General features: G+C 51.0%; 2 protein-coding genes across 9 annotated transcripts in view; one reads left to right on the plus strand and one right to left on the minus strand.

Annotated features, from left to right (window-relative positions):
* The window catches only part of SLA (Src like adaptor), an 89,416-nt gene extending 81,675 nt beyond the window's left edge, over positions 1-7,741 (plus strand). For 7 of the 8 annotated variants that reach the window (XM_045453608.1, XM_045453605.1, XM_045453606.1 and 4 more), the window contains 3 exons: positions 1,191-1,322; positions 4,972-5,104; positions 5,701-7,741. In XM_045453608.1, coding sequence (XP_045309564.1) covers positions 1,191-1,322; positions 4,972-5,104; positions 5,701-5,911 — 476 coding nt within the window. In that variant the 3' untranslated portion in view covers positions 5,912-7,741. The remainder of the gene's footprint in view (positions 1-1,190; positions 1,323-4,971; positions 5,105-5,700) is intronic. The other variant, XM_045453611.1, reaches the window with a different exon arrangement.
* TG (thyroglobulin) overlaps positions 1-20,202 on the minus strand; it is a 253,327-nt gene that overhangs the window by 89,871 nt on the left and 143,254 nt on the right. Inside the window, exon 41 of the mRNA XM_045453613.1 lies at positions 15,750-15,952. Within this exon, the coding sequence (XP_045309569.1) occupies positions 15,750-15,952 (203 nt within the window). The remainder of the gene's footprint in view (positions 1-15,749; positions 15,953-20,202) is intronic.

The following is a 20,202-nucleotide window of genomic DNA, read 5'->3' on the forward strand; positions in this document are numbered from 1 at the left end:
AGAGTCCAGTTTGGGGTGCCAGGGTTGATCTAAAAATAAAGACGCTATCAGGCAGACCTTCAGCCGAGCCCGGGCTGGGGCTGGGGTGGGGGCGGGGGCTGGGTATGCAAAGTTCTGATCATTTTCCACCTGCCACCTTTGACCCGCTCACCATACTTCTAGTTCCTGTGTTCGTTACAGGAAGACACATGTTGGGCTTCAGAGGGCAGACCTGGGGCAAAGAGAGGAACGCCCATCCGAATGTTCGAGGAAGCCCGTTCAGGACAAGGGTCAGACCCCAGAGCTGCCGTTTCCAGGCCGCGTGCCTCTGGCCATAGCACTTAGGGGCTCTGAGCCTCATTTCTCCATCTATAAAAAATATCGGGCGGCGACACATCCCAATCTTTCTAAAAACCAACAGAGAGTATTGTTTGGAAATTGCTTAGCCCCCAAGCAGCATGTACAGACAGCAAAGAGTCAGTAAATGCTAGTAACCTCCTTCTCTCACTGCGTCATGAACATTTTCACTCCTGAGACTCAGAAGACGGAGCAGAAGGGACTCTCAAACATGACCTAGGCCCGAGTCTTTCCGCTTGGGGAAATCAAGGCAAAGAGAGGGGAAGGCGCTTGCCCGAAGTTCTACTTGACTAACCCACACTTAAGGAAAAACAGCACGTTTTACATTATTTCTTAAGGCTACCCAGAAAAAGTCTCAACTGACGCTTATTCCAAATTTCTGAGAAAGCCGAGCACAAGGCAGAACCAAGAGGGAGTAGGGACCGGGAAGTGGTATGACATACTCGCCTTGATGGGACAGGGAGGGAAACGCTGTGCGCCTGGGAAGGACTTGAGAACAGCTACAGATCCTGACCTGCAGGGCACAACCCAGCTCGGATCGTGTAATTTCCAGAAAAGGACGTGGGAGCACCCCGAATGCTAACCTCACAAAGACTAAGCAGGTGCCCCTGAAAACCTGTTTGCAACGTGGCTGCTAAAGGAGCAGGCTCCCGTGGTCTCTGCAGAGTGAGCTACGTCCCCAAAGGTGGGGTTCTGGCGTCTGCTCCTCCAAATCCGGGACTGCATGTCCGGGTACTCTTGCTGTATCACAAGGTTGAGAAAGTCTCTCCGCCACCGTGGTGGGAGGCTCTTCGGCGGATCACCCTCAGCGGGGACATGTGGGACGTCTCTGACCTGTCCTCCATTTCCGGCAGGTTTTTATTCCCTCTCGGTGAGACACAGGCAGGTGAAGCATTACCGCATCTTCCGCCTTCCGAACAACTGGTATTACATCTCCCCGAGGCTCACCTTCCAGTGCCTGGAGGACCTGGTGAATCACTATTCTGGTAAGAAACACCCCGTCGGGACAGATCAGGGAAGCCCCCCCCCCCCCTTTGCTAACTGCCCTGCGGTGCCTGTGTCTAGGATGTGCACGGGTCACCGATACCTGCCAGGTGATTGACTTTGCTGTCACCCCGCTTTCTCAACGCCCTCTGTTCTTGTTAATGCAGACCGTCAACTTCACACTAAAACAGGCTGCCTGTGAAGGCTGCATAAGTGAGTAAAACGCAGCTAATCTCAACCCCACCTTCCTTCTACCTGCAGATGAAGAGAATTAGCCTGCCCCAATATTTGCAACCACAGACAGCTGGCACTTCCTGAAGTGGACCACATGTTTACGGGCCCCCGGTGCTTTGCTCCCTCTTTCTGTCTGGCCAAATCTTCCTCAGGTTTCAAACCAATAGGAAGCCACCTCCTCTGATACGCATTTACAGGACTGCCCGCCTGCCTTCGGCGATTCCCTAGAACTGGGTCATTCTGCCTTGCGACCCAGTGAACGGTGTCCTAGTGTGGGTTTCCCAGAAAACTCTTCAAAGCAGGGCTGAGCTTTGTTCATTCGGACATGCTTCCCGGGCCCAGGAGAGAGGTCCTAGTGTTTCACGCTGGCCAGGATGGGGAGCGTCCCCTCCACGATGGCAGAAGCAGGACAGGTTTTGATGGAGGTGATGGGTAAGAGTAGTCAGAAGAGTTCAGAGGTAGACTGTGAAAGGCCAGAATGCCAGGAGGTGACATTTTACACGGAAAAGGGAGAAATGGTAAAAAGTTCTCTTCAGAACCTCTGTGTTCACATCCCAGATCTTCTGGGCAGCCTGGGCTGGTTGCTCACCTCCGTACCTCATTTTCTTCTCCATGTAACGTCCCTACCCCTTGGGATGTTGTGACAAATCATCGGCGGGAGCGCGGGGAAAGCACTGAGGAGAGGGCCTGACCCATAAGCGGGCTGCTGCCCTGTTCCTCAGCCAGGATGTCTCCTCCTCCTCCTCCCCCCTTCCCCTGCCTATGGGAGGGAGGAAGAAAGAAGTTACCCTCACTCCATATGCGTGTTCCCACATCTGGGTTCCGGACCTCACACCCCTGGGTATCTTTGCTAGCATTCTGTAGGCTGTGGGTCTTGAAGGGCATTCCAAGGTTAGAGGAGCCCACAAGGCCTGGGTTATCACACAAGACCAGTGAGAAGGGCAGGGCATGGAGAAGGGCGGGGCATGGAGGAGAAGGGTGAGGTATGGAGAAGGGTGGGGCATGGAGAAGAGCAGGGCACGGAGAAGGTGGGGCATGGAGAAGGTGGGGCATGGAGAAGGGCGGGGCATGGAGGAGAAAGGTGAGGTATGGAGAAGGGCGGGGCATGGAGGAGAAGGCCGGGCATGCGGGAGAAGGCGGGGCATGGAGAAGGGCGGGGCATGGAGGAGATGGGCGAGGCATGGAGAAGGCGGGGCATGGAGAAGGGCGGGGCATGGAGGAGAAGGTGGGGCATGGGGAAGGGCAGGGCATGGAGGAGAATGGCCTCTTGGGAGACACAGGCCCAAGCTGCAATCTGGGCACTGTGAGACCTTGGGCAGAGACTCCACCTCTCCCGGGCCATGGAAGGTGGATGGAAACAGTTCCCTTGCAGGTGGGTGCGATGACTGTTCATATAATGGGTGCCCTGCAATAATGTAATGTGTCCATCACAGCCTGCAGCGGGGCAGATTCAAAATAACTGATACCAAATGTTAATTCTGTGATACCTGGAAACCTAGCAGCTTAGCTAAAAATGAAAGAGGAAGGGAGTCCTGGAGATGGTCAACTTTTACTGATTATGAGTAAAGGTTGGTTGTGGTATTTGGCTTTTAATAACAATCATCCGAGAGGTGGGGAGACCATAAGTTTTGCATAGACAAAAGCAAACACGGAAAGGAGGCTGCCCCAGCAATGATGTTACACCCTGGGAGACCCACGAGGCTTCCAGGGCGAGGGCGCTCAAGGTGCTTGCTCTGGTTACAGGAGCAATGCCTTCCAGAAATGTGCCCCTGCTCGCTGCATCGGTCCATGGTTCACACGCATCAGCCCACTGCTGCGAATGGCGGAAATATTTTCTGTGCCCCTGGGTGCCCCATGGTGGAAACAATGTGGCCAAGTTGACCTCCCACCAGAGTGTATCTAGAGACACAGAATGAGAAAAGATTGTGCCTCGAGGGGTCTGAACAGACACCGTTGTGTTCCACGAAGTTTATAGTTATTACCTGGTGCTGTTTGTAAATGTGTTAACATCGTGAAGCCTCGGTTTCTTCATCTATAAAATGGGGACTGCACTGCCTCTTGGAAGATTGTTGTTAGGACCAGAAAGAAAACCAGGAGCATGAGATGTCTGGCCCCAAAGGATCTGGTGCCTGGTGGTGACTGAGAGGGCAGATGGAGCAGGACACAAGTTCCCAAATACGGCCAGGGAAACGAAGGGCTGAAAAGGGGGACCCTTGAATGTAGTAGAGTCATCGGGAGCCCAAGGGTGGGAGAGGAGTGAGCATTCTGGAAACTTCTGCGGAGTGGAGAGAATAAGGTGTGTCCAGACCCCAGATGCACATGGGACTTCTCTCTCCTCCACTGCAGAGGTAAGGAGTTGCCTTTGGAACAAGTGCCTGGTTCTGAGTCAACGAGGCAGGTTCGGACCGCATTCCTGTGACCTTGAGCAAGTGACTTGACCCCAGGGTTCACAGCTTCCTCCTTCTGGAAGTGGGTGTAAGGATACTGACTGCTCAGAGCTGACGTGCTGCTGGCTGAAATGAAGCGCTCAGGCCAGATCAGCGCCGGGCTCGGGCTGCGGGTGCTTGGGAGCCTCAGTGCTTTTTCTCTTGGCCCGGATTCCGGCTCGCCCTCAGGGTTAACCTCTCACACCCCCACCGGTGCCGTCTACTGGCACTGGGTGGCCCCAGCCTTTATGTCTGGCTCAGTCTCCCTCACCTCCTCATCCTCTGTGCATGCGTATCCAGGCTAGGGAAGAGAGATTTCTCTTCATTTTTTTTCCTTTTTCCGCTTTCCCTTGTTTGCCCTTATCTTTGTCTTCTTCCTCCTTTATTCCTGCGTCTTTTCTTTTTTTGTTCTGTTTATACTTCCTCCCCTCCCTCCTCCCCCCACCCTCCCCTGTCCCCTCCCTCCTACTCTCTCCCCCTTCCTTCCTGTCTTCTTTCCACGTGTCTTTTATTTTCCTGACGTCTTGCCCACGGATGAGCTGCTTGGCCAGGAGGACGTGCCATTCTGCAGGCTTCGGGGACAGGCATCGGACACCATGCGGTTGATGGAGCCATGCCTGAGCTGTTCTCACTTGTTAGCCTGTTCCTCTCAGTGTACAGTCAGGGAAACTGAGGCTCGGAGAGGTTCAAGGGGATTCGCTAACAGGGGCGAAGCTGAAATCCAAACCCCAGCTGAGTTGATGTTGGATCCTAATCTTAATGCCCCACCTGCACCCAGCTGAGCCCAATGCGTACTCAGGGCATGTTGGCATTTCTCACACACTCAACTGGCCGTGTGACTCTCCGCCCTGCCACGCCTCTTTCCTATGTTGGCCTCAGTTTCCCCATGTGAACAACTCGGGCACTGTACTGGATGGTCCCTCGGGGCCCGCATCCCAGGCTGGCTGGGGCATCCCGGAGTCACTGACCAGGCGTCTGCCTCTCTCCTCAGAGGTGGCTGACGGTCTGTGCTGTGTGCTGACCACACCCTGCCTCACTCAGAGCACGGCCGCCCCGGCAGTGAGGGCCCCCGACTCGCCTGTCACCTTGCGCCAGAAGACCTTTGACTGGAAAAGGGTAGCCAGGTGGGGTGTCTATATGTGTGTGTGTGTGTGTGTGTGTCCCACATGAATGTATGAACCCCAGACCAGTGTGTGAGCCACACCGCTGAAAATAGGGCAAGCTAGAGCCAGCCCTGTGGAAAGCTGAGGGTGGGTGCTCTGAGCAGGTGCACACCCATAGAACCCCACTGCCCCCTGGGAGGCAGACCCAGCTTGTGGCCTCACAGCGATCACCTTTTAAGGGATATCTGTCATTGGGAATTGGTGAGCTATCTTAATCAAACACCAATCCAGACATTCCACTGGCAAATTCAAGGAAAATCAGAGATCAGAACTGCCTGGGAGATAAATAAAACTGCTCTTCCTTGTAAATATCATAAAGAAATATTCATTCAAACTTGCAGTTGGGAGGTATAGCCATCCAAGCAAATGGCGGTTCAGAGAGGTTACGTGATTTCTCCAAGATCGCACAGCCACAAATGTAAGAAGCAGAATTAGAACAATAAATTAGAGCAATGTTAACCACCCTTTTTTTTTTTCTTCTCTCATTTTCTTGTTCTCCGTCGTCCTATGTCCCTCCCTTTTTTCCCTTCCTCTGCCACCGTCCTTCCCACTCGCAGACTGCAAGATGACCCCGAGGGAGCCAGGAACTCGCTTGGCGTGGATGAGTCCCTTTTCAGTTACGGCCTTCGAGAAAGCATCGCTTCCTACCTGTCCCTGACCAGCGATGACAGCACGTCCTTTGACCGAAAGAAGAAAAGCATGTCCTTGATATACAGCGGCAGTAAGAGGAAGAGCTCGCTCTTCTCGCCACCATATTTTGAAGACTAGCCTGAAACAGACACTGTGGTGTGTGCCCCAAATAACGGAGGTTTGCACCGTCACCTGGAATCTGGCAGAGAGGCCCGGGTCCCTGGTCCCTGGGGAACCGCACACCTTCCAGAAGCCACCAGAAGGCACCCGGAGACTTGAACTCACATCTTCTCTAGCCACATCACGACCAAGGGAGCCCCTCCCTGGCGTCTGATCAGTACTGAGACGTCGCGAAACGTCGCTGAATCAGGATGTGATCTGGCAACACTTCAGAAGAGCCTGCGCATTCGTGTGTGCTTATTGTGTTTGTGGGAAAGATAAAGACATTATCTTACAAGAAAGGGCACAAGACTGTCCTCGAACAAACTGTCCAGATGGTCACACTCTGAGCTCCTCAGAGATAACTTCTCAATGACGAAGGCCTGAGAAGGAGATGAGCTGAAAGCCGTGGCCTGGCCAGTCTAGGTTTGCAAGTTGGTCTCCTGCGTTCAACTTTTCTAACCCAACCATAACCGGACCGTTGGTATGCAGCTCCCCTCTTTTTAAGGGAATTCGGTGACACTAAACACGTTAATCTTCCCTATTATCCCTGAAGCAGGAGATCCTGTTGGCCTCCTGGTGTCAGAGCCTCATGTACAGAAGTCAGATGGCCTCCCTGCTTCTGCAGAGGGCAGGTGGGAGAGAGGGAGGCCGCCTGCAGGGAAGTGTGAGGGTAGCCCTGGAACAGGGCAAACTCGTGGTGTCCCCAGCCATGGTTCTGCAGCACAGGAAGGGCTTCTCTGACCCGCTGAGACTCTCACCAGTAATAATGCATCAATTATTCACTCATGATTGCCTGAAGAGGCACTGTGTTGGGTCCCATGTCAGAGAAAGGAAGGAAGGAAGGGAAGAAGGAAGGAAGGAAGGATCAGCAGAGGCACTCAGTGTAGACAGGGCAAAAAGTGTACAAACCAGTATCGTGAAAGAGAGGTATAAAACGGAAATCAGCTCATGGCTCGGGGGTGGGGAAACCGGATCAGGTAAGGGTGCCCCATGAGCTGACGTCTCAGTTGGACTTCATAGAGTATGAGTTCAGCTGGATTGAGTAGGTGAGAATGATTGGCTTTTTCGGAGAAAAAAAAAAAAAAAAAGGAAACTGATTAATTCTAAAGAATTAATTCCTCCAGTATTTTATTCTAAAAAGGGTCTGGCAGCCGCATGAATAAAACTGCTGAGCTCCAGGAAAGAAGGGAGTCAGAGTAGCTTTAATGCTGTCATACTAATTTTAAGAGATGAGAAAGAAAGCACAGTAAAGTTCTAGAAAAGGAGAAGTCTTTATCTCTAGGCTGCCCAGCCGGATCCTGTTAGGAAGGGGTCCGCAGCGACACCCGTGACTCATTCTCCCCTGTTGCAAAGGGGTCAGGGGGAGGAGGGGCGCCTGAGATACCCCTCGCTGACTGATACGAGAAATCTGTTCACCACACGCATTCCTTAGATCTGTGATCACTGTGCTAGTGATATGTGTATATGCATTTATGTGATTTTCTGTATCATCAGACTCTCGTGTGTTTATACAAGAAGACATTTACGGTTTCCCCAACAATCCCTAAAGGCTGTTACAAAGGGACCAGCCGATGTATGGGAAATGAATGTAACACTGTGGATGCTGACTTCTAGCTCGAGGCAGGGGGACCTTGCAAACGCCAGATGTTTGGACGGTGTCTTAGGCGTCGTTTTCCGTTGTGACTAGTGTGCTGGGAACTTTAGGGGAGCACTCAGAGGTATTTCTAAGTGGCAAGCATTACACTTTGCTAAATCATGTATTTATTTCTGATTAAAATATACCTAATAAATATTTAACCCTTGGGATGTGGTGAGAGCTTCCTGGGCAAGGTGGATGGGTGGTTCCTTTGGAAGCTTCTTTGGATTTTGAATGTTCAAATAAACTCGCCATCAGAGAGAGAGGAAAGCAAGGAACATCAAGAGGAAACATGCTGGTTAGCAGCTCAGCTTTCTCTGGAAGTGCAGCCTTAAAAAAAAACCGGATTTTGTGAATTTTGAGGGTGTCTTATCAAACTCGAAGGTGGACACAGGGGGCCGGGGAAGAGAACAACTTCTTAGCGATTGTTATGAACATTCTGCCTTCACTACATTACTTCTGCGAATCACTTTCGAGATCTCTGCTTTTTTGTTCTTCTAAGAATTTATTTCTACAAAAAAAATTTTTTTTGAAACCTATTAAATACCAGATACTACTGCTCTGGGCGACTGGGCTGTAGCAGTGAGAACCAGATGAGGGCTCTGAGATCACAGAGAGTGAGATCATCAATAAACAAGAAACTTCCTAACCGTGAGGAGTGCAGTGCAGAAAGCGGCACAGAGTGTGTGTAGGCGTGGGGTAGGGGGAAGGGGGGGAGGGGGTAAGGGATCGTTCACAAGGATGGTTAGGAAAGGCCATGCTCCCATTTGAGCCGAGGCCTGAAGGATGCACAGCAAACAGCCATGCAAATGTCCAGGAGGAAAACTGGAGGCAGCAGAGATAGCAAGGTGCCCCTTGCAGGCAGGGGCAAGGCTACACATGTGGAAGGAACTGGAAGAAGGTCCCGGGCGACTGCGCTGAGTGAGCTGGAGTGTGGGGAAGAGGGCTGCTAGGAGGGAGGCGGGTCCCGCAGAACCCCAGATGGGAGCATAGGGGTTTAGGGTCTATTCTAGGAGAAATGCAAAGCCGATGGAACCATCTAGTTAGGGGAGTGGTATCGTGTCACCCACATGTTTTAAAGAGCATACTGGTCACTGTGAAGAGAATAAATTTTTCAAATTCTGGTGGTGTGGGGTGTGCTCAACTGGTTAAGTGTCCAACTCTTGATTTCAGCTCAGGTCATGATCTCACGGTTCGTGGGTTTGAGCCCCGTGTCAAGCTCTGCGCTGGTGGTGCGGAGCCTGCTCGGGATTCTCTTTCTCCCTCTCTGCCCCTCCCCTGCTCGCTCCCTCTCAACATAAATAAATAAACTTAAAATAAATAAATTCATATGTACTTAAAATTTTGGGGTTGTATTACCTACTTGACACATAGTGAAAACAAAAGAATGCAGAACTTGAAATAAAGGGATGGAAAATTTTTCGTACGGAAATGAACAAAGGGAAAGTGTTGAATTTTGAGGCAAAATGGAATTTAAGGCGAAAATAAATTGTCTAAGGGCAAAGAGAGACGTTACAAAAGGAATGATACATTAAGAAGATATCGTGACTGAACCTGTGTTAATCTAACGATACGGTTTCCAAATATATTAGGCAACTATTGTAGGGACACATAGATAAAGGAATCATTTTATGTGGAGGTTTAAACACACAACTCTCAGAAACTGAGCAATCAAGCAAAGATAAGTAGATAGGTAAATAGCAGGTTTCGATAACACTATACAACTTTCCTATCAACAAATGAGGAGCACATTAGGTCACAGAGGAAGTCCTAATAAATTTCAGAGTCGGCTTTCACTGACTCATGCTCCATGATAATAATGAAACAACATTAAAAATCGATTTGCAAAGGGATGGGTAAAAATCTAAACAAGCGTTTACAGGGGGGGAAAAAAGAGGAGATATCCCCTTGGGTTAAGAAGAACACAACACAAGAAATAATAAAAGACTGAGAAATACAGGGCATGTTCCTACTTCTCAAACTCCCCAGGGCTTAAGTGATACAATAGTAGGAGGGACATTTATGGCTTGAAATCCACTGATCAGAAAACAAAGAATGAACAGTAATGAGGTTGGATTTCCACCCGAGAAGCTAAAAGAACAACTGGTTGTCGTGGAAACAAGGAGCAAGTAAAAGATGACAAAGGTAAACGTGGGTGAAACAAAAGTTCTAGTGATACAGTCATCAACAAGATCCAGAGCAAAACCTTGTTTAAATGGTCAGATGAATGTGTCAAAGATGAACAGGAGCAAGAAAGATCATGTCAAAGAAGAAGAAAAGCCAGTCAGCCGTAGGGCTGCATGTAGGGGGTCTCTGTGGGGGAAGGGAGGGGGGTCCCGCCCCTCCCACAGTCAGCCACGGCGGCCCCCACCCCTCTGCCCCTGCCTGGATGTCTGAGCTGCCCAGACATGGCCCTGCCAATGGGAACAAGGCCCCCAGATGGCAGAGAAACACCTAGAAGGAACACATGTCCCGAGAGATCGTGAGACACCTTGGTAAATACTACGATAAAGTAAAACAAAACAAAAGAAAACATATTTGTTATTTAAGGTCCTTAAGTGTTGAGTCTCTTCGCTAGAGCAGCTGAGCATTTTTGTTCAAAGTTAACCTGCCTACATTTACAGATAATGAAATAATGTCATAGAAAATCCAGTGGAGCCAACAGATCAAGCAATGGAAGTGGTAAGAAGGCTCAGCAAATTCAGAGCCAACTCTACTCCCCGATGCCAGGATTGACCACTGGGAAGTACAATAAAAAATATGACACTGTTCACAACACCAACCCAACGAGAATACAGGTAGGGACTTGCCCACCATGACTTCACAACGCTTCTGTGGACAGAAGTTCAAAACTCTGAGAAAAGACGTAAGGAGACAAAAATCCTGTTGTGGTAATGGTGGCAACCTGATTCATAATGGAAGATTTAACATTATAAAACCATAGACATTTTTTGAATTAACTGAAAAATTCCATGAAAATACATTCAAACTCCCATCAAGACTGTTGAAAGACAATCAATAAACTTATTCCAAAACATAGATGAGAGCACTGGAGCCCATGAATAGCTCCGTCAATTTTTTTTAATGTTTATTTATTTTTGAGAGAGAGAGAGAGAGAGAGAGAGACAGAGCATGAGTGGGGGAAGGGTAGAGAGAGAGGGAGACACAGAATCTAAAGCAGGCTCCAGGCTCCGAGCTGTCAGCACAGAGCCCAATGCGGGGCTCAAACCCACAGACTGTGAGATCATAACCTGAGCCAAAGTCGGACGCTTACCCAACTGAGCCACCCAGGCGCCCCTCAGTCCATTTTGATGAAGAGAAACGGAGGAGAACGAGCTTGAACGAGGAGGTTTGTGTGAAAACAGGAGAAAGCAGTGGTTGGGCCCCTTCACCAGCTTAACAGAACTCGGCCATTGCTTCGGTACCCTCTTCTGCCCAGGGCTGTGCTAAGTGTTAAGGAAGTCCTAAGGGGAAAATTTCACGCTCCCAGTTAAGCACTCAGTCACAGCAGCATGGGAATAGATACATTAGAAGACTAACCAGTAGGTAAGACAAGGCGGTGTTCCTAAAAATTGCCAAATAGAAGTCTCTTCACCAAAGCGAGAGTCATTCTGTTTTAAGAGATGGAGAAGAGGCTTCACGGCCCCGTTTCAGCCAAGCCTCGAAGAAGGAAGTGACTCGTTAGGGGGAGAAGCGGACATACTGGCCGCGAAGAGCTGACCACGAACAGCGATGGAAAGATGTGGAAGAAGGCACGGCATTTTCTAGGAATGTTGATTACCGGTGAGCCTGGAGTGCAGGGCTCAGGCAGGAACGCAGCAGAAAAGGAGACAGGAAAACATAGCTTGGGGCCAATCCCTGGGGCCTGGCACTCGCACTGAGGAATGCAGAATTGGGGCAGTGTTGTAGGAGGGCAGTGGAAATCTCTCCTGGACTCTATGAATCATACCACATAGGACATGACCTCCTCTGTCTTCTCTTAAAACTGCCCGGGGCATCAGAGCCACACGGCTCATGTTTGCAACACGTCACCCGTCTCTCTTCTTCAACCTGGCGCCCTGGGCAGGTGAAGCATCCCCAGACGTGCTTTTTCTTGGCATTGCCCTAGCTTAGCAAGGTGAGGCGGAACCTGGATTTCTGGAGTTCGGGAACTCCAGAACATTCTGCACACCTACTGTGTTGCCAACCGTCCAAGCCTTTGGGAGACAGAATTAACCATACCGATTTTATCCATAAACAATGCCAAGAGTGAAGCAATTCTGATGCTAGGCCTGGGCTCTTTTCTCTTCCACCTTAAGACCCTGAAAGAGTCGCAAGTTTCTAGAGAAGCCGCTGCATAGTTGGGGGAGACACAGGACGAGATTTTAGGTGCCAGCCTCTAATGCAGCTCCTTCTCAGCTGTGTGTTCTTTAGCCAGTCACTAAACCTCTCTAAGCCTCAGACTTCTTACCTCTAGATTGCAAATAATACAAAGACCCTGTGCCACGCAATGTGAACAATCTATGAAATAATATATGGGAGGTGCTCTGTGGCCCCAAATATGCTCAATAAAGTTATTAATTATCACAGGAGCCTGTCTCTCCATTTTAACAGCTCTGGCCTCAAGCTTTGCAGAAATACTTACGATTCTGTCCAAGAATATATCACCAACTCACATCCATTCCCCCAAACATCTGCTGGTAAAGAACAAGTCTAAGAGCCGCTAATATATTGAAGTATTTTCGTTCTCTCGATTCCAAATAATTTCACATGCATCTCAAAGACTGCTGGGAGCGGTTGTAAAAGCTGCTTCTAAATGACTGAAACAGATGGAGTTTATTTTTAAATACACTGCCATTTGCTAAAACAGATTAGTCTTTGAAATCCCCCAAACACCTAAACTCTCCAGACTTTTCAAAAAGAAAACTCGGCCTCCTGGGCCTCCTGGAAGGTATTTCTGGCGTCTTCCAGGTCCCACCGAGTGTCTGGTTGCTGAGAAGGCTCGGAGGAAATCCCTTCAGGAGCGACTCAAAGTCAGGAAGTTCTGTTTCCAATACCAGGAATTGAGAGATGTTTGGGCTCAGACCTCCTGCCGCGAAGATGGAGGGAGAGACCAAGGAAAATCGGGAACAAAGGGACACGAGGAAGTGGTGGCGGGGAGGGAGGAGGCCTGGCCTCTAAGACCCTGGACACACGTGCCCATTCCTCTGCTCTTTTGCTTCCCGGATATTAACTCTGGAGCATCTACTGTAAGACAGCTGTGTTGGGTGCTTGGGGCCCTGTAAGAGCAGGGCACAGCTGTCCTCTGCTCTCCCAGAGTTTCCCGTCTTACGAGAGGGACGGATTTGGCAGCGGGAATAATTATCTCCTGGTGGGATATCGTGACACACGATGTGCAGAGAAGTACAGGCAGCAGAGATCATACAAAGGGGGTCTGGTTCTGGGCTGAAAAGTCTGAAAGGATTCCCTGAAGGACAAACAGAGCGGGCAAAGAGGAAGATGGGAGAAAAGTGCGGCACGCAGAGGAAACGTCCTTAGGAAGCAAAACAGAGCATGGGCCCCTCAAGGAATGTTGGAAGGCTCCAGTGGCTGAAGGAGAGAGACCAAGTAGCAGGTGGTACTGCTTCCCCTCGGGGGTGGTGATGATGTTGACCCAGCAGCACTGAGGCCCAAACGATGTCACTCTTGTCCTCCTTCCTATCAAGGGTTTGGATCCCAGCAGGGCTGGGCAATGCTGCAGTGTGGTCATATGGCCTTAGATTTGCTAGCAGGCCCATGGCATTGGTCTTGATGCCTTAATTTGGCTACTTCATGATCTCAGCATTGCTTTCTCTGCTTTCAGGACTGTCCCTCTTAAGTGCATCCTCCACTCAGCTCTAAGACAAGTCTTCCTAAAGGGGAGCGAGTTTCCCCCTCACCGAAAAACCCTTTGATAGCACACCAATGTTCATCGCCGCACTATTCACAGTAAGGCAGAAATAGCCCCAGTGTCTACCAACAGATGAATACGGGAACAAAATGCGGAATATGCAAACAATGGAATATTATTCAACCTAGAAAGGAAGGAAATTCTGATATAAACTACAACACAGATGAACCTTTATGGAGGCATTATGCTAAGTGAAATAAGCCAGACACACAGACAGACAGACACACACACACACACACACACACACACACCCCAAATTTTGTACAACTCCACTAATGTGAGGTACCTAAAACAGGCAAATTCATAGAGACAGAAGGCAAAATAGATGTTATCAGGGGTTGGGGAGCAGGGGGGATGGGGGTTATTGTTTAACATATACAGAGTTTCTGTTTGAGATGATGGAAAGTTCTGGAAATGATGACTGTATGACATTGCAATTGATTGTACTTGATGGCACTGAATTGTACAGTTAAAAATGGTTAAAATAGGAAACCAAGCCAAAGGAAACCAAACCAAATAAGCAAACAAACATACCCCTTCCATGGCTCCCTTCACTGAGGAGGAAACCCAAGGTGCTCACTGCAGTCCAGCTGCTCTCTGCCTCCCAGTCTCCATTACTGCCCTGTCCCCCACTGCAGCCCAGGGCTGGCAGACCTCCGTGAGGAGCCCAGCTGCCCCTTAGTGTCGGGACTCTGCCTGTGGTTCAATGCCTACACAGTGTTCACATTTTGCTCAGACATTCCTTCTCCCGGGAAGTGTCCGTGGACATTCCCCCCCTCCCTTGTGCTTGGATGGGGGCTTCTCCCTGAGCTGCCCTAAGACCCTCTTTTAAATATCCACTTTTTAAGTGTCTGTTCCCCACCCCCCAGTAAACTGCAAGCTTCCTAAGAACTAGGACATGAATTATTTGGCACAGCATTTCCAGCACCTAGCATGGCACCTGGCACAGATTGGATGCTTCATAAAATTAGAAGCTCGTCAATGACAGAATAACCATCAGGGCTTATGCTGTGATCAACCAGGTTATTTCTTCCATAATAGTTACTGTTACGATCGATATCATTATATCACTATCACCGGTATGATTATATCACCATCAGCATCATCACCATCATCACCATCACTATGACCATCATCATCATCATCACCATCATCATCACCACCATCATCACCATCATCACCATCTACCAGGAACTTCATGAGACCACCCAGTAGACCCATGAGTACTGAGTTCTATTCTTTGCCTTCATTCAACAGTCAGTGACCCAGTTGGCCAAACCTTGGGAGCTCCATGCCTCACCCTTTGGCTGCTGACCCAGCTGCCCGCCACTCCTTGATCCACCATGGGGGCAAGCTCTGGGGTCTCCACCTCCCCTCACTCCTCAGGCAAAGGAAACAACCAGGTAGAAGGGATTAGGTACAGGGAATGAATCACCCAATAGTGCTCCACAAAGAAATGCCACCAGAACGGAATCTCATCAGGAGATTTGGAGCATGGGCGGTTGAAGAAACCAGACAGCATAAGGGAAGATTTTAAGTTCAAACCCGAGACGGTCAGGGAAGCAACACTGGGGAGCAGATGAGAATTCTCGTTCCACTTCTCTCCTGTCGTGAGCAATACTGTTGGGTGTCATGAGCATCATACTGGCTAAACTGTGCCCTCATCGTTAGCTTTCCTTCCACCAGAAAGCTTCTCATCCTACAGTCTACCCCCTTATGTTTGTCGATTGGCAAAAGAGGTCTTCAAGAGTTCAGATCATTATGGGGCGCCTGGGTGGCGCAGTCGGTTAAGCGTCCGACTTCAGCCAGGTCACGATCTCACGGTCCGTGAGTTTGAGCCCCGCGTCGGGCTCTGGGCTGACGGCTCAGAGCCTGGAGGCTGTTTCCGATTCTGTGTCTCCCTCTCTCTCTGCCCCTCCCCCGTTCATGCTCTGTCTCTCTCTGTCCCAAAAATAAATAAACGTTGAAAAAAAAAAAAAATTAAAAAAAAAAAAAAAAAAAAAAAGAGTTCAGATCATTAAATCCTACTGAGGCAATCTCCCAAAATAGAAACACTTTCCCATCTAGAATTTTCCTCAGTTTAGAATGATGGACAGTAGTCAGGGGAGTTCCTCGGCATCCTGGAATCACACGTACATGGAAAGATGGCCAAGAGCAAGCATGGATAAAGGAAACCAAGCAATTGAAGTCGACTGGTCTTAAAAGGCAAGTGAGGACCCCTCGCCTCACCCGTGTCTAAAACAAGTCTGAAGGCAGAAGAAGGGACTCACCATCAGCACAGCCCTCCGGAAGAGTCTGGAGTCTGAGGCCTTGGTGGTTAGAAGGTGGATGCCGGCCACATCGGCTCCACCACGGTCTGCCGCCAGGGTCACGCGTCGCGGGTCCCCACCAAACACTGCAATGTGGGTCTGCACCCAGGTCAGAGCCGCCAGCTGGTCTAGCAGCCCCCAGTTGCCACTCACCTCTCCAGAACCTGCAGAAAGAGGAAAGCCTTTTACCCTTTGCAATTTTACAATCCGGATTTTAGTCACCCCCGGTGGTGTCTGAGCCAGGCACACGGTACCTCTGGGGACCTGGCCTCCTGTCCGCACGGATCAGGATGGTGGGAGCAGCATGGGCTCCAGAACCGGGAGCATCCAGCCTTTGCTGGGTAGGAGACCCTGACGTTGTCCTTCTGTTTCTCTGGCCCACAGCGTTCCCACCATAGGCGAGGGCACTTGCTAGGGCAGCCGTTTACATTAGAGTCAGGGCACTTTCAGAGTACTACCTGGCTTGGCACATCAGAGGGGATGCCCCACGTCTCGGCCCACTGTGGTGGCTCTCCACACCTCTTCCTCCCTGACAAGGACCAGGCCTGGCTGAGGCTCTCCATCCAGTTCCTTCCTACTGCCTCTTCTCCCATGCCCTTCAGTATCATTCAGCAGAGTTGATCTCTCTATTCTCTTTTCACAGAATTTAGTAAGTATTTATTTACTGAAGAGCTCAGCACTATTTTTCTAATGACATGATTCAAACACACACACGCACACACACGCACACACACACGTATAGTATAGCAAAAACACATTCTTCTCCTCAGCATTTGGCACATCGCATGCCCATGTCCTCTGGCCATCCTCTGAAGCCAGTGGATCCTCCTTGTCAGTCTACACAGCTGACCACTCTGAAATACCCGGCGTCTTCTAGCCTGAGCTGAGAGTCACCCACTTTGTTCGGGAAGATGCCAGCAGATTCCCATGCCCCCGATCACCACCCACCTGCTGATGACTCGGGAGTGTCAGGGGCACAGAGTGCCCTCCCAGTTCCGGCTCCTCAAGTCTCCAGGAGGCTACCTTGCTGAAGGCACTTCAAGTGCACTGAGTCCCAAAGGGAATCGATTCCAAGTGCCCTGAGCATGCGGCCAGTAGCCTTTGTGGAATTTCTCACGTCCTCCTTCTAATGCGGCACCACCCGCCTGGTCTGCTCCTGCACGGCCTTGGAGTCCTCCCTGACACCTGCTATACTCCACCCTGACCCCTTCTGTTCCCCAGATGCTCTAGGCTCTCTCCACTGATCTCCTCGGCGCTTCTCAGTGGCCTCAGGTATCCGTGCGTCTCTTCCTCTGATTCTCCGTGCCACATCCCGAGTGGTCTTCTAATTTTTTTTTAATTTTCATTTACTTATTTTGAGAGACAGAGCACACTTGAGAGGGGAGGGACAGAGAGAGGCGGGGGGCGGGGGGAAGAGAGAATTCCAAGCAGGCCGCACGCTGTCAGCGCAAAGCCCGATGCAGGTTGGAGAACCCACGAACTGCAAGATCATGACCTGAGCCGAAACCTGAGTCAGACACTTGACCAACTGAGCCACCCAGCATCCCCTGGGTGATCTTTCAAATGCATGATTTTTCACACACACACACACACTTCCCCATCCTATCTAAAATTTCCCATCTCATCCCATTAGGACATGATCTCAGTTCTCCCAGTGCATTCAAGACGCATGGGACTAGGGTGTCTGTCCCCTGGGCCCCATCCCCCTTCATCTCCTCCCCGGGCCTGGCTTCTTATCAATTGCTCAAACATGGGGTCACCCTCTTCCAGGCCGGTGCCTGGCACATGGGGTTTCCTCTGCCCAGAGCCCTTGCCTTCCCCCGGCCTTCCTCATCTTCCTCCTCCAGCCCAGCTATCCTTCAAGTGTTAGCAATGCCGTGAATTCAGAGGCAGCCCTCCAGTGAAGCAGGGCTCCCTAATCTGGATACTTGTCACCCTGGGTACTGCCTCCCTTGCTAGACCGTGTACCCCACTGAAATCAGGGGCACACAGCAGGTCCTCAGTAAACGTCAGGTGAATGAACGACCAGAGCTATGATCAACAGGGTCCAGTATCCAGCAGAAACTACCAGCGAGACTCCATAGTCCCAAACAGAAAACCAGAAGAATTGTGCACCCCGATTTGCCAACCTGGCGCTCACAAAGCTGCTGAGAACGCCTGCTCTGGGGACATAATAGCACAGATCACTCTTCCAGCTGGGAATAGTCTCAGCATTTCTTCAAATGCATTTTGTGTTCTGGGTTTGGTGAAGACATTAGCACAGTCCTCACCATGACTTTTCTGGATTACGCTTCCGTTCCGCTTGTTAGGACAAATGCGTTTGTTTCTGAGGTCTTGGGCAGGGCAGGAGAGCAGGTGCCAATGGAGGAGGACCCAGTCCCAGACATCTGGGAAGTGACGCCTGCAGCCTGCGTTTCCAGTGACAATGTAGGAGGGCTGGGGGCGGCTGCCCCTGACTCTCCCTTCCCATATATCAGCTTCCCAAGGACAGTGCTGACATTGTGGGGTCTAGAAACCCCCAGGAAGTCAGAGGGGGAGGGGGCCTTCAAGGGCTGCTCTTCAGACAGTCTGAATTGGGCTTTGCCTGGTTCGAGGCGCTGTGCCTGGTTCTGGGGGGGGCAAGACGGGCATGTTCCTGGCCCTCAGGTCACGCAGGGTCAGCAGCGCACGCAGGGGCAGTGAGCCGGCTGGTCTCTGGCAGGCTGCGCCAACCCCTTCCTTCCCTGAGGAGGAACCTGAAACTCCAGGGGAATGTTTGCTTTGGTGCAAGAAGCAAACGTAAGATAAAGTTGGGACTTAGATCCCGATGCATACTCAGAACTCTCTGTCCTAACGCTCAGTCCAACTCAACAAACACTTGTTGGAATGATGTGCGAGGCACTGTGTTATTTTCATTCAAAAAAAAAAAACTGAAGTGCTCTCTTTAAGGAACTTTCTGTGCTCGAAAGCCCTCCTGACTCCCTCGCTCCTACTGCGTCAAGTCTAAACATCTTCCTGGCTTTTGAGATCCTCTAAGAATGGCCTTGGCCCGTCCAAGCCGTCTGGGCTCCCTTCACTCTCCTACACTGACCCTTGCCCAGCCATCAAGGCCAAGTTCATCCCCCTGCAGTCTGGCTGGCTGTGGCCGACCGGGGGTCCTCCTGGTTTCATCCTGCCCACACATGAGCTGCGCAGTGCCCCCATGACACTGGAGAGGGGCTCCCCCTTGGCCACACATATAGTCCAGTAGGGAGACAGAGGTGGGCAGATGTCCACCCCTGTGCACCTGCCCCCGCTGCCCTGACCTGTTTTCCACCTCCAGTGTCCTGCCCCTGTGAACCACAGAACCAGCCCAGCAAGCATCTAACTGTTCCCTCGATCCCTAACTGGTTCTCACTTGCTTGTTGGATTTCTTCCAGTACCCCTCCCCCCGAAGCTCTCGGGGCTCACAGTGGGCCCTCATCTGGTCTTGTTGATGGCCGTCAGTAAGAGGCGGCAGGTGAGGGGGCCAAGCGCTCAGGTGATAGAGCCAGCCCAGCTGTGGGCAGAGGGCCCTGGACAAGCTACTGATGTGACTTGATCTTCCCTGTCTGGGAGGTAGAAATGATAACCATACTCATGTCTTTAGGTTGTTAGGATGCTTGAATTAGTTCAGGATTGGAAAGGCAACAGAACAGCGCCTGGCAGAAAGCACTGTAGAATTTGTTTGGCTTTGCTTGAATAAACCAGATTCAGGCGCCAGCATTGTCTCAGGTCTTTGCAGACCTTGGCCTTGGCTTGGCTTTTGCAGCAGAAATGGCCCTTGTGGAGGGGCGGCCGCCGAGACAGGACTCTGTGCTCGTTCTTTTGGTTGGAGGATGGCCTTGGGAGGCATCTGTGTGCCCCAGGGATGATGAGGTGACGGTAATGGTCCTGGGCGTGGCCTTCTGTCTGACCCCCTGGCCAAAGCACACCTCCTCTGTACCCACACCCTGAAGAGGGCCCTCGGGCCGCCCTGCCCACTCCTCCTCTGAGCCTGCACACCACCTGCCCCATTGCCCTCGCCGCACTGCTTTGCCAGAGAGAGGACAATCGCTGTGGCCTGTGCCCCCGAGGGTCGGTCCCCACCCGCAAGATCCAGGCTGGGGAAACACCCCACCCCCGGCCCGGCACCAACCACCTCAATTCCCTTCCGACTGCTCAGCTCACCAGGAACCAGGGCCCCCTTGAAGTGCTGATGGGTTTTTTTTTTCCTTTTCTTGCTGAGAACGTGAGTTTGTCTAGTCAGCCGCAGGGCGGGGGGGCGTGAGCTTCTGTTTCCATTCTTCCTCCGTCCCCTTTCAAAAGTGCCTCTGGGGCGCCTGGGGGCTCAGTTGGTCAAGCGTCTGACTCTTGACTTCCGGCTCAGGTCACGATCTCGTGGTTCATGAGTTCGAGCCCCGTGTCGGGCTCTGTG

The sequence above is a fragment of the Leopardus geoffroyi genome, chromosome C3 (genome assembly GCF_018350155.1).
Source record: "Leopardus geoffroyi isolate Oge1 chromosome C3, O.geoffroyi_Oge1_pat1.0, whole genome shotgun sequence".
NCBI lineage: Eukaryota > Metazoa > Chordata > Mammalia > Carnivora > Felidae > Leopardus > Leopardus geoffroyi.